Source organism: Schistocerca gregaria, chromosome 2 (assembly GCF_023897955.1).
Source record: "Schistocerca gregaria isolate iqSchGreg1 chromosome 2, iqSchGreg1.2, whole genome shotgun sequence".
In the NCBI taxonomy this organism is placed as follows: domain Eukaryota; kingdom Metazoa; phylum Arthropoda; class Insecta; order Orthoptera; family Acrididae; genus Schistocerca; species Schistocerca gregaria.
The window spans coordinates 916,241,816-916,256,481 of NC_064921.1; the positions used below are offsets into that span (position 1 = coordinate 916,241,816).

Sequence of the window (14,666 nt, forward strand, 5' to 3'; positions counted from 1 at the left end):
TGATAAAGATTAGAAATTGATGATCAAAAACTCGGTTTTTCGTGTTAATTTGTCCGCTTGCAATGGCTACCAGCAGATAAAGGCATATAATGGAGACACAAGCATGAGGTCAGCTCATTTCTGTTTCCATTGTATATTACGAATAAATTATTGTTAAGTTTTTAATCTATTATTCCTCTCTTATTATTTCATAGAAATTGCTGAAAATTCTATACTCTATTATAGCAAATTATGCACTGTACTTCATTGGTACGTCACTTCATAAAATCATTTCCATACTGGGCTTGTCGCAAATCTGGAATACAACGGATGTCCGGCGATGACAATGGGAAACAACCGTATAGACCGGCTGGAGACAAGTCTGGCACACTGAACCTCCCTTAAGCAACGACACACGGCAACAGGCATATTATTGTCTCAGTAATGTTGTACCAATTCCTGTTCCATGTGATTCTTGCGATCAATTTTCCCAATTTATATAACAACGCAATATCTCAAACAAATGCAAATTTCACTTGTAAAAACTACTTCTTTTTAAAAACGGCGTATTTAAAAACGAAATACTGCAGCACTGCTGTTACGGCTACTTGATATTGCATCTTTTTACTCGGTTATTACTAAAAAATAAAATACACCTATTATAACCCAGACAAAAAATTCCGAAAATCATCGGTTATCCAGAATTAAAATATCGGTGTCGCTCTTAACCGGTCGGTTGTTTTCTTCCCTGCGCTGTAGGTTGGCGAAACGTCGGTTTTATTTACTTATTGTTATTACTTTTATGACTACAGTAGCTGGCCGCGGGAACCTGAGCAATTATATTAAAAGGAAACCCTCGTATGTCATTAATACGGCTACTGTAGCACGCAATAGATCAAACAAAATACGTTGTATACCAGTGATGCAGTGAAACAATCGGATCGGGATTATCGTCGCAAGGGAACCCTTTTCACGAAAGCAAACGAGTGCATGACAATTTGATGATGTGCTTAATCACGGATAGAGCAAGGCATCGCCTACACAAAAATCTGCTTCCGCTTCCCCACGAGGCACCTACCAGAACGCATCAAGCTGGCACCCGAGTCGGCAGTTAATATCCCCGTAATGTCACAGCCACCCTCCGGGAGATGCATAGGAAGGGAAAAAAATGCCGTAGGCGCAGTCCTCTCCGGAACATTTACATGTTTCCGTTTTCGGAGGGGTTTGTCCTTTTCGGCACGAGGGTTGATGAAAGTGATCTAAGGGGCTGCGAAGTTTATTTAGACAAGAGTAAAATTCCACAAACACACGCACCCCGCGGGCGCTTTTGAGCCGTGCCGACCATCTCGTAGTGGGAGAAAGGAGGCGCCGGAATGTTTGCCCCTCACAACTATCCAGACCAAGGAGCCAAGCTGAGCCTGTTGTACATACAATCTGCTGCCGCTGCTGGCGCGCCAGATTCGCTCGTGAAATTTTCGATGGCGCCTGCACCGCCGCACACGCCCGGCAGCTAAATTAATAACGGGATTGCTGCGTTAAGAGCATTTGCAGTATTTATGGGGCACGCGCCTTGAAGCTTTAATGAAACCGCAGCGAGAAGAAACGAGCCGGCTATCGTTTCGGGAGAGGCACCATCGTCCCATCGGCAGTAACGCCCTAAACTGAGCGATGGTCTTACTGCTCTCACATGCGCGAGACTCCCGTACGGTCTTTACGGTTTTAATATGTTTTCTGCTACTGTAAATAATTCACCTTTACTGTACTGGGACAAAGATGAATGAGCGCACTGCGCGAGTAGAGAATAACATCCTTGACTCTGTGTGTAGTTTTATCTGTGGTTCACTTGATATTCACTCAGTTGTGCTGCATTGGGGCATTCTGATTTGTGGCGTAGTAGCAGAGCAGTTGAGTTTTTCAGGGAGTGGGTTGTTATTTCTGATTCTGGGAGAAAATATCATGAAATGAAAACTTGTTTATAACAATGTTTCTTTCTTTGTATTATGGAGAAGGTCTTTAGAGAAATTTCTAGAGGTATCCCATGCTTGTGCAAGCATAACATGTTTGTTTGTCATAATTATCAATTGAGGAAAAATTTGTGCCTTACATAATTATTAATTTTTATAATTAGTGATAATTTCATCTCTGTTTTCATTATGTAACAAATTACGCAATCGATTGACGTGTTTGTAAATTTTGTAACGAGAGAATTTTATAAACGTTATAGTCTTCTTGTGTTGTGCCACGGGCGATTAAATGGGCCGGGAGGGGAGGCGGGGAAGGGCGAAGTTGGCCATTGACCCCTCCGAGAGTTGAATCTAAATTAAAGTAAAATGGTAAATTTTGTAATCTATGCCAGAGTTAAGCAAGCTAATTTAGAGTGTTGGCCAGTGGATTTAGTTATTTAATTCAGTGTTTCCTACGCCACCTTACTTCGTGTGCCCGAGAGAATGTGCTATAATTGTACCACTGATTGCTCTCTCCCTCCTCCTCAAATGGTGGACGCTAAATATCAGCAGGACTTCCCGATCTTCCACTGCGGCACGCTAAACTAGCAAAACTATAACTGTCAACAAATTAAAAACTGTATTCTAATTTCAGTTTATTTTCTTTTAACTTGCTTCTTAACTCTGTGTCAACATAAGGCTATCGAGCATGTTGATGTGTGTCAAAAATTACATAAAAGAAGTTGCTCAGAGAAGGGTTGTAAATGCTACACTTTTCAAGAAATTTAAAAGTTTTTTGTCTAAAATAAAACAAAAAATTTTGTAATTCTTTGATCACTTAAAACAGTAGTTCTTGAGTTTTTTTCTTAACGTTCAAGGAGTGAACCCCTAAGTCTTATTTCTCTTAGAGGCCTCCGCCCTCACCCGGAAAACTTCATTCATTCACCACTGTGTTGTACAGATTTTAATGTTTCAAATACGATTTCCTTTAAAGCAAAGCCCACCTCCATCATTGTTAGTAAATTTTTGATTATTTTGTGGTGTGTGCATTGCACCTTACGCCACACACACACACACACAGCAACGGATTGATTCTGACAAGAAAAAAAAATTGAGTCGAATATTTTCCTTTCGCTGCAGCGACTGCTGATTTGTATTTCCTTTCGAGAACAGTAGGCTACACCAGACACAAAATAGCATGCCGAGGAAGAGGCAACTCATTTTTATTTCTGCGCAGATCTTACCTTGCATTCTCATGAGCAAACAATACTTAGTCTGAATTATCAGGTGTGAACTTTGTTGATAATTTGATAAAGCTATTTTTTCTGAGTAGAGCAGTAATTTATTTTAGTGTATATTCCGAGTCAAACGTTGCACTTCATGTGACACAACTTTCTTAGTGTTTTCGGTAATGAGTTTCAGTTACATAGTTTTCATTGAGCCCCCAGTTACTTTTGGGAGTAAGTTTGATTCATTTTCATTATTTCAAATCCAGCTTGTCATAAAGTCTGAAGTTTTGTTTTCACGACACTGTTCGTATGCGCAGCACAGGGCCAACGACAGTTTTGCTTAGCAGTTGAATACGGTATCTAAAGAACAAGTTACGCGAGCAGAAAGTTTTCTAAAACAAAATATTCAGTATCACACGTAGAGATAATGTTTTTTATAGAAAGCTTACATGCGGTCATAAACAAAAGAGGGTGACCAAATGTTGGAGCTTTTGCACATGTGTAACTGCTCCTCAATATCATCTAGATGTTGTTAAATCAAACAACTAAAATACACTCCTGGAAATTGAAATAAGAACACCGTGAATTCATTGTCCCAGGAAGGGGAAACTTTATTGACACATTCCTGGGGTCAGATACATCACATGATCACACTGACAGAACCACAGGCACATAGACACAGGCAACAGAGCATGCACAATGTCGGCACTAGTACAGTGTATATCCACCTTTCGCAGCAATGCAGGCTGCTATTCTCCCATGGAGACGATCGTAGAGATGCTGGATGTAGTCCTGTGGAACGGCTTGCCATGCCATTTCCACCTGGCGCCTCAGTTGGACCAGCGTTCGTGCTGGACATGCAGACCGCGTGAGACGACGCTTCATCCAGTCCCAAACATGCTCAATGGGGGACAGATCCGGAGATCTTGCTGGCCAGGGTAGTTGACTTACACCTTCTAGAGCACATTGGGTGGCACGGGATACATGCGGACGTGCATTGTCCTGTTGGAACAGCAAGTTCCCTTGCCGGTCTAGGAATGGTAGAACGATGGGTTCGATGACGGTTTGGATGTACCATGCACTATTCAGTGTCCCCTCGACGATCACCAGAGGTGTACGGCCAGTGTAGGAGATCGCTCCCCACACCATGATGCAAGGTGTTGGCCCTGTGTGCGTCGGTCGTATGCAGTCCTGATTGTAGCGCTCACCTGCACGGCGCCAAACACGCATACGACAATCATTGGCACCAAGGCAGAAGCGACTATCATCGCTGAAGACGACACGTCTCCATTCGTCCCTCCATTCACGCCTGTCGCGACACCACTGGAGGCGGGCTGCATAATGTTGGGGCGTGAGCGGAAGACGGCCTAACGGGGTGCGGGACCGTAGCCCAGCTTCATGGAGACGGTTGCGAATGGTCCTCGCCGATACCCCAGGAGCAACAGTGACCCTAATTTGCTGGGAAGTGGCGGTGCGGTCCCCTACGGCACTGCGTAGGATCCTACGGTCTTGGCGTGCATCCGTGCGTCGCTGCGGTCCAGTCCCAGGTCGACGGGCACGTGCACCTTCCGCCGGCCACTGGCGACCACATCGATGTACTGTGGAGACCTCACGCCCCACGTGTTGAGCAATTCGGCGGTACGTCCACCCGGCCTACCGCATGCCCACTATACGCCCTCGCTCAAAGTCCGTCAACTGCACATACGGTTCACGTCCACGCTGTCGCGGCATGCTACCAGTGTTAAAGACTGCGATGGAGCTCCGTATGCCACGGCAAACTGGCTGACACTGACGGCGGCGGTGCACAAATGCTGCGTAGCTAGCGCCATTCGACGGCCAACACCGCGGTTCCTGGTGTGTCCGCTGTGCCGTGCGTGTGATCATTGCTTGTACAGCCCTCTCGCAGTGTCCGGAGCAAGTATGTTGGGTCTGACACACCGGTGTCAATGTGTTCTTTTTTCCATTTCCAGGAGTGTATATTTATTTATTATGTTCGTTACACTATACCTATTAAATAGTACGTGACTCGTGAGAATTATTTGGAGACAGATGGTGATGACAATGCTGATGATGATGTGAATTGTAATGTGTTCTGACCATTAGGTGGATTCATCACTGCATGTTAAACATTTTCCGATCTTCTTGGTTTCCGCCATACTCTTCGAAAACTTTTATGGTCCTCTTCTCGGTCAGTATTCCTCCTGAGGCATCCTTTGTTATACAGTCTCTTCTCATCTAGTGTCCTAACCGATATCGTTTCTTCCTCTAATCCTTTCGAGTACTTATCTTTCAACGCAGGAGAACTGCGGAAAGGAATTTGGAAAGGTACTGAAATAATTGTTGGCATTATTGCTTATATACATGCACTGCATTTTTGTAATACGTTCGTATTTTATTCATGGTAGCTTATAAGCAACAATAGATTTTGTTTTCGTAAGAAACTTTTTGTGCATATTAAAGGTGGTAACGCGTTCGATTCCACAACCCAGCCCTTGTACGATACGTTACGCATTAGCCACAAAAATATCCTGTGCTGTATGTATTAGTGGTACTTACAGTTATTCCGTTTCAAAGTGAGAGGCATACGTTGTTATATTAGCGCACGTACGTTGCGTGCTTGCGTAATCGTTCAGAACAATTATTCAAATGTGTATGAACACTTATGTGCTTCCTTCTTGATGATGCATGTTATATGTAACCGTCTCATTTGTAGTATAGCGCTATGTAATGATATATTTAAGTCATTTTCTATATAGCATTTCCAGCTACGATTTTACGCATGTACGCAGTGTACAAATAAGGTTTCGGCTTTGAATGCGGCCTTCGTGCCATGAATGATGATTGCCTCGGCAGACGCTTAGTGTGGTGCTGTTTAATGTTTATTTTTTACGTAACTGGAGGTTTATTGCCAAGGGTTACGCAAATAATGTAATTTAAATGAGGAATAGGTGTTTTACATCATCAACTTATTTTATTTTTATAGATAGTATGCGAATAACAAAAAAAGTGTTCCCGTATTTTAGGTTATAGCATTGACTACCTGAATAGAATGTAGTAAATTTTGGTACTATACTTTGCATTAAGAATATACGGGAAAGTGCGCAATTTCGTTACGTCTTGGCTTTGTAACTTTCATTTGAATGCAGCGTTATTTTGTAAAACACTATTGTTAACATGCCCTGTAATGTAATGCTCACGGTTTGAATTTCTGTAAAAAAAAATAAGAAAAAAGTTCATAACTTTGTAAAACTACAAGCATATAAATACTCATAAGATGGACATGCATACTGTAGGTGAGCATTGTTGTAAAACATGTACTTTGTAATATTTCGACAGCAAATAAAATTCTATCAATATTTCGTCCCTAAAGGACAGCGTCATGAGGGCTGAAACTGTTGATAAATAAAAATAAAACAGTTTTCTGCGTCAGTCGCTTATTTATTTGGCCAAGACGCGTTTCCAGGTTTCAGTTGGAGAACTCTTAGAATATGAACAAGATCAAAATTTATTTATTATATTAAATGCCTATGTAAGAAAATGATTTAGTCATACATATACAATGTAGGTTGAACTTAGCGAGAAATGAGTGAACTTGCTGTCAATAATGAGAATGATTTAAGTGCTTTGTAAAAGTTTTTGAAGCAGTTGAGCCTGTTTTATTATTGTCGTTGAGTAGAATTTCCCCAAGTTCCTCTCTGTGGATGTAGATTTCTAGTTCTTTATACAGATACATTTGGTGTCCTTTTCTCATATGTGTAGTACCGTAACGCTGCTTTGTACGTCGTAAAATGTATGTCCTGTATCTTTTATATGGGAAGCTTTTGATGACTTATGTGGTGTGTCGGAAGCCATTGATATGAGTGAAATGGAAACATAAAATAAGCAGTTGCAGCTAAACCCACACTAACAGGAAATTAACTCAATAATTTAAAAAGTTGTGTGAACAAAATAACCATCGAGAATCAAGAAAATACACTAAGAACATGCATCCCCTTCGTCGGTAAAATCTCTTAAATATTTACCAGTATCTTCCAACGACATAAAATAAGAATTACATTCCTAACGAACAATAACATTTGCCACAGGTATCCTTGTAACTTAAAAATGTAAACACGATAAGTTTTCGTATTTTGGCATACAATAAAATCATATGTAGTAAATGCCCAACTAAGTGCACAGGTCAAATAGTTCGTAAAAATAGCACTAGATTCAAAGAAACATCAACGCCTTCCGATAAAAACACCACGCAAATCTGCAGCATCCTCCAATACAAAAGATACGGAACATCCATTTGACGACGTAAAAAGTAACCTTAAGTTTCAACAAACACGGAACAAAGGACTCTACATGTCTCTGAATGAACAACTAGAAATCTATACCCATAGGGAGAAATTTGCGGAAAATGTAGTCAACGACAATACTGAAATAGGTTAAACTAACTGTTTCAATGGCTTTCACTTGGTACTAAAAACATTCTCATAACTGCAATTTTCAGTGCACAGCGATTTATCTAACAACCCCCGTTCATTTCCCAATAAGTTCTATCTACAGTGTCTGTATATGATCTGTTGTATTCATTTTAATACATATGCAATTAATATAATATTTGAATGGTGGACATGCCCATATTCGGTTGAAGTCCTCTTACATTTTCAAAATAAAAAGACTTATTCATTTATACAAACATTTCAAATATCTTTGCACCTCATGGAAGCAAGCAAAAGTGACAGTATAAACATAATGTACAGCGGAGAGGACGTACAACAAATAGCAGAGACTTTTACCTCTCTACTGCCCTTGTAAGTACAATTTACTCTCAGAAGTTCATTTATTTTAGCTTTGAAAATGAATTTTCTAAGAAAACATTTTCTTATCATCAGCAAAAGACGGAGCATAACCTGCATTGCCCTTGGTTTGATGGTGCGGAAACGTTTCTGTGTTCTTCAGTAACATCAGCAACGTAGCAAAACAGTTCTCTACTCGAAGATGATGATGTGAATACAATATGGTACGGTATATTGTTAGCTGCCTTTTTATTTTCACTTACGAATGCAATGTCATCATTAAATATTACAAATTTTATTATCCTTCCTCTGTTTGTCACACCACTCTTTTATTTGGAGTAGTTGTTAACAGAATCACCGAAACCGATATTAAACGTACCATGTGAAAGATAACAGCTGCCAATTATAATTCTTTTTAATTTGTTCTATCATCTCATCTTCTGTTTTCAGTCACTGTGTAACCCATCAACGGCTTATCAGTCTACTTTTTCCGTTAATTCCGATTAGACAGAGTAACTATTGCTAAGGGAATTAACACTAATTATCGATAATTACCTGTGTTATTCTAAAATATACGATCAAAATATAATGCTTCTTACTGTTAAATCATACGAGTAACATCGGTGATGGGTAATATACTATCCTGACTTAAAACGCTCGTTCACATGTGAACGAGTGCCGACTCAATTTTTCATACAGACTGAAGATAACACGCGTAGAACTTAATACAAAGTTAAGAGTGGCCATATATATATATATATATATATGTATGTATGTGTGTGTGTGTGTGTGTGTGTGTGTGTGTGTGTGTGTGTGTGTCGAATAAACAGATTGTGTGGATTTTTTAAAATTTGGTAGTTCAAATAACGGCGCCGGTATTTGCTTCCATGGAAAACCTAGACCTGGATGAAAGTCCTTCAGAAAAAAGTATAGGTGAGGGAATAAGATATAGAGGCGGTTCACATTTTGAGCAGGAAAAAAATAAATTTAGCAGTTTTGTGATATATAATGAGGACTAGTCGAAAACATATTTTGAATGATTGACTGAGCAAAACGGGCGAGTTAATTATCTTACCACTGTACGACCTCGCTCTGTGCCAACATTTTCTGTCTTCTGAAACACTAGGGAAATTACCAGCAAGAGCGCCTGACGACTCTTAGAAAAGTTTCCGGTGCATTAATTCACAGGTTCTTCAACTAGTCGTAGCTATTACTCACAAATTCCTTGTAATCACGTGGCACGATGGCTGATGGGAACTGTCTGGAATGACACAAACCGAACTTACTCGACCGCCGCTGACATATTTAGCTGCCAATCTAGCATGGCATCATTAGCTGATAATTCTGAATTCAGCATGATGGCACGCGGAGTGATAGCGAAAGGAACAACACACAGCGCAGCAAAGACAATACACAGTGGTGTCACTGTCAACAATGCCAGTGTAAAAATAGTATGCTAGGCAAGTGGACACCCTGGGCAAGTGATTTAGTTCCAGTGTCGTAGTGTGTCTTGCGAATGTTGTCGACTATTCTCCTCCAGTCGGCCACATCGCCTATTGTCTCTTTCTGGTTAGTTCGTCTTATGTTGAATGGATCGTGTTTATGATAATTAGTAATAGAGACGTGGAATGAGTCATATCCATCATATTTGATTTTTTTTTTAAGTGAAGAAGTGAATCAATAATTCCTAGCTGCCACCTTTCACATATTGCATACATGGAAATTCATCAGTTGTACAGGATCAGTTTTTTAAGTATGTTTTGAGGTTTAACCTGGCCGTCTGTCAGTTATTGGATAACTGATCAAATCGTTTAGTGGCAACCTTCTGAACCACTTTTGTGCTAAAGACAACCTTAATGCGAAATAATGAATATCGGTTTTCCTTCTGGTGTTACAGATATGTAACTGTACTGTGTTATTCACAACTAACTTCATGAAAGAATAAATATACTGTGAAGTCCAAATGGCAATAAATGAAAATGCGTAACTCCTGAACAGATGTTTACGAGGTGATCGTGGGCGAGCACCAAGTATTAATATTACAGCTCGTCTTTGGGCAATGAAAAATTTCTTCCTTGAGAAATTTGTTTCCCCAAACATTATTTCATACGACGTTACTGAATACGCAAAAAATTGTTACTTTCCAATTTGTGTCTATCCAAGATTTTTAATGATTCGAAGTGCAGACTTGGCTGAACTTAGTGGTTTTATGAGCTCAAAAAGGTGTTTTTCGCACTTTAAATTCTCATCAATATGCGCACCTAAAAAGTTTTGAAGTTTTTGACGAAGAGATTATTTCGACACCAAGTCTTATACTTATCATTCTGTAATATCCTTTGATGCCGAGAAATGAATATGTTGTGTCGTTTCAAATTTTGTGTCTTTTGGAAATTGAGGTGGAGACCATTCGCAGAAAACCACTCAATAAAATTTTCACTGTTATGAAAAGGATAGTTGCTGCTCACGATATAGCGGAGGTGCTGAGTCACAGATATGCTAAGTCGCTGATAGGCATAAAAAAAAAGTCTTAGGAAGTGAACTGCCGGTCAACAAGGTCTTCGTCGGTAACAAACACACACACACACACACACACACACACACACACACATGATCACAGTCTATGGCTGCTGTCGCCATGGGAGTGTAAGTTGCCTTTACATGAGTGTGTGTGTGTATGTAGTCCATTTGCGACGAAGGCCTGGTTGGCCGAAAGTTCACTTTCTGACACGACTCATCATCTTCACTGTATGGTGAGTAGCAACTATTCTTTTCATAATACTGTTACATTCCATCCTTGATTTTCCATTGTTCAATGACGTTTTCAAGAACATTATTTACCAATTTTTCTTTTGCTGTGGGTCTGTTTGGGTTGACCTCAGTACTAGTGTCATCTCCAGAAAGCACTAACTCTGGAGCACCCGATTAATATTGTTAAATATTAACAATTTTAACATTGTTACGACTGACCAACGCAAATAGTGCTACTGTTGGAATATATAAAAAATGAGAGCTTGAGAAACTGAGTATGCGTGATAAGAGTTCGCAGAGCCGTTGCAGCGCCGCAACGAGGCCTACCACGGTGAGACTTACTTGTCTTGGAGCGTGGCTCCCGCGGTCCGTCCACCGTCACCTTGATGGCCTTGTTGTACGTCGCCATCTGCGGTGGCGACGAGCTCACCGTGATGGTCAGCGTGAAGCTCTTCCCTGCAACAGCACAACCGCCAACCGTCAGCCGGGGGAACATCCACTGCCTGTCTTGAGAGAGAAACGCAGCGGTTACAACAGCAAATTATTCTGAAACCATGCGCGCTGCGGAGAGAAACTCTGTGAAGGACTGCATAACTAGACAATATGGACTACTCCTTAGAAACGTTTCAGATAATAAGTAAACAAATTGTACAAAAAGTTTGACATCTACATGAGACACCACGCTAACGGTCTGTAACAGTTCCTATAGCGTTGATAATGGCTTTATTTCGGGGAAGAAGAGAGACCAAAAGTTTCTTCATTTTGTCATATCCACCCGAAGCCACCTATTATAATTAGATCTTGTAGAGCCACCAAATTGCGGGGGCGATGACCGTTGCGGTTCGCGTGCTGATCCAAATGGCGTCACACATTCTACATAGGATTATGATTGGGTGATTTATAGGGGCAGTTGAGAACCTGAACTATGACGCAGACCTCTGCCGGCTGAGATCTGCTGCATCCAGAGTCATCATACTGTTCTAAGATTTAATTGACTACTGAGGGGTTTCTCATGGTTGTCTCATCTAAATACTAGCGGCTTCATTTGGAGCTACTGAAACATCTATGAAGCAAGGTATGTTATAGGGTAGTATTGGTAAATATGGGAAATAAAATAAAGAAAGGACAATTCACACATCAGATATAATTAGAAATTTATATTTGAGAAACACCACGTGACATTAAACATTAAACATGATATCCAAGGTATGGCATCCGAATATAATGAGAAATTTTATTTTTTCTTCGTGTTAGAATGATGTACCGACAACTCAAAAATACACTGACCGGAAACGCAAGATTAAAGACAGAAAGCTGTCTTCAGCTATGTCTTTCTTTTTCCCTGCTTCTAAACAGTTTCTAATTCATGGGTTACCACAGACGACAACTGACGAGTCCCGTGTTTCTCTACGTCTCGAACGGTTCGGGCAATTTACATCACAGGTCGAGAAAAATCGGGCTCTCTTTATGCTTTAGAACGAACGCCCCGCTCTCTTGCAGATGCTGTTGGTACTATCCCTACTATGAGTTTTGAAATCGTTATTAATGTATAATGAACTTTTTTTAATATAAATAACCGTGAAACAGTGTAAAATAGCTTCTTGAGCGCGTACGTGAAAACAGCAAATAATAAATTAATAAAGGTTCGCAATCATGGTTCATTCCAGCTCTCAAGCTTTTTCTTGTTCCATGATCTGGTGACGGATTATGACACTGTGACTCATTCTGACTGTCTGGATTACAGTAAGTTTGATATTGTTTACTTTGTTCATTGAGAATTTATTTCTGTATTTATTTTCTTCCCCGTTTCACCTTCATTTTACCATCTTGTCTTCAAGTTGATTGAAAGCTAGTTACATTTGCACCCGTTAATCTAACATTAACCGCCAGTTACAAATAATAATTGTAGGTCTTCTGATTCAATTACTCTAATTCTCTTCATCTACATGTCACTTATTGCAAGAGTATCTGAAACAGGCAACAATCAAGTCTGTACAAAACGGCACAGCTTCATTAGATGACCTCCGACATTGCTCGAATAACCCGTCCTTTCATATCAGCAGGGAATTTTAAAATCACTTTTGCGTTATCTTTCCTGTAAATGCTAACAGAAAATTATGTCTTAATATTAAATTTATATTGTGAAGGCTTTCTCACTATGTGCGCTGTAGGAATATCCATGGAGTGAACATTCACATTTGCAGAACGGCATTTTTGTCACCGATAGGCGTCGACTCAAGAGCCAAATGAGGTTCCACCTTAAGCGCTGTGCTGATTTTGAATGGCAATACATCTCTAGTACACAGATATCTCGTTCAAAAGTATTGAGGATTTAGTAGCTGCGTCTCGCAGGAATATTAAGAATCTGCAGTCGGTACCTGGAATGAACTTGCCCCAAAGCTTTAAAGAGATAAAAGCCAAGGCATTTTGCTGGTTTGCGACAAGTGTCGCAGCTCAGATGTGAGTGTCTTTATCTTTTTCTTGCATAGCCACCATCATTTATTTTGGATTTGTACTGCACATGACCGTCTTGCCGTTTCAGTTTTTTAATAAATCGAGCTACAGTGGTATTGGGTATGACCACCGAGGCATTAATTTGACAGTGGTCAGAAAAACTTTGAATTTGGCGCTATGACATGAAGCAAATTAGCGATTTATCACTTTGAAGTATTTTCAAGAACTAAATTACTCCGTTTTCACTTTCTTGTACATTGCTTATAATTTTTCTTATTCTTAGAAAAACTAAAACTTTAATCACACATAATCGTTCGTCTCGTCGTAGGAACTTTATGACTCTTATAAAATAAGTTTGGAAAAGTGAGTAATACGAAGGAAACGACTGTTATATATTGATGATCCGCATGTAAGCATTGCTCTAAATGTGCATGCATTCAGCGAATTAAGTGATAGCACACTCTTACTCTACTGAATTTATATAGCATTTGTGTCGTCAGTACGTGGTGATACAGTCACATAAATAAGCTCTACTACCGTAAGCCTTCCTCTACTACCGCAAGCCTTCATTACACTGTCTTTCGATATTTATCAACGCATACAGTGCTTCCTACTCATAGGAGAAATATAATTATCTTTGGAAAGTAGTTTTTCTTCTTTTGACGAATTTTGATTTGTGTTTGTAGCATCAACAATTCAGGTTTGTATTTGCAGCAACAATAGTTCAGCACCGGGGCTTTCACCAATTAATAAATATGTGAAACCAGAGTAAATACATTTAACGTAAGTTTGTCATAGCGCAAAATGTAAACAACAGTGTCATAGCAAAGTTACGTTAATATTTGGGTTTGCTCGCTCACTAGATATCCCTGCCCTACACGCCCTAACAAGGGATATTTGAACATGAAGTAAACATGTGTGTTCATTAACCATGTAGAAGAAAAACACGTATTACTAACTTTTATTTAGTTTTACTGTGTAACACATTTGACTATTATTTAATACGTATAACGCAAGCAAAAACTGTAGTTAACAGTGTTTTAGGCATAACTGATAAATTCACCTGCGCGCATAAACACGTCTTTATTTATAATATCGGAGTCATCAACTCATTCATTGGTGTAAATATTTTCTTGTGGCATCCAACTCATTGTCGAGATTTAAGAGGAAAATTCATCTACAAAATTTAAGCATTCGCATGTATATATACTATGCTAATCCATGCGAGGAATCGATAGTTAATTATTGTTTGATCGAAGCAGTGAGTAAGTTGGCAATCTGGGAATCTTCGACAAAGATGGACCAAACAGCCATTTTGTTACACCGGTCGTAGTGATTAAAGTTCATTTTCGATGTCAGTCACTTTTGACTGCTGTGACTGGATAATGGACGACGACGTATCAGACATCACATTGGATTTCTTTGTTCAAAAGGTAAAATTCTACACTTTTTTTTTATAAACTTGCTTTCAACGAATGGATCCAGTTTCTAGCCGTCACCGAACTGCAGATGTAAACAAATGCAAAACA

At 39.8% G+C, this 14,666-nt stretch overlaps 1 protein-coding gene across 1 annotated transcript in view; it reads right to left on the reverse strand.

Moving 5' to 3' along the window:
- Positions 1-14,666, reverse strand: part of LOC126336046 (protein lozenge-like) — a gene marked incomplete at its 5' end in the record, with an annotated part of 433,243 nt that overhangs the window by 232,703 nt on the left and 185,874 nt on the right. The window contains one exon of the mRNA XM_049999526.1: positions 11,026-11,139. Coding sequence (XP_049855483.1) covers positions 11,026-11,139 — 114 coding nt within the window. The remainder of the gene's footprint in view (positions 1-11,025; positions 11,140-14,666) is intronic.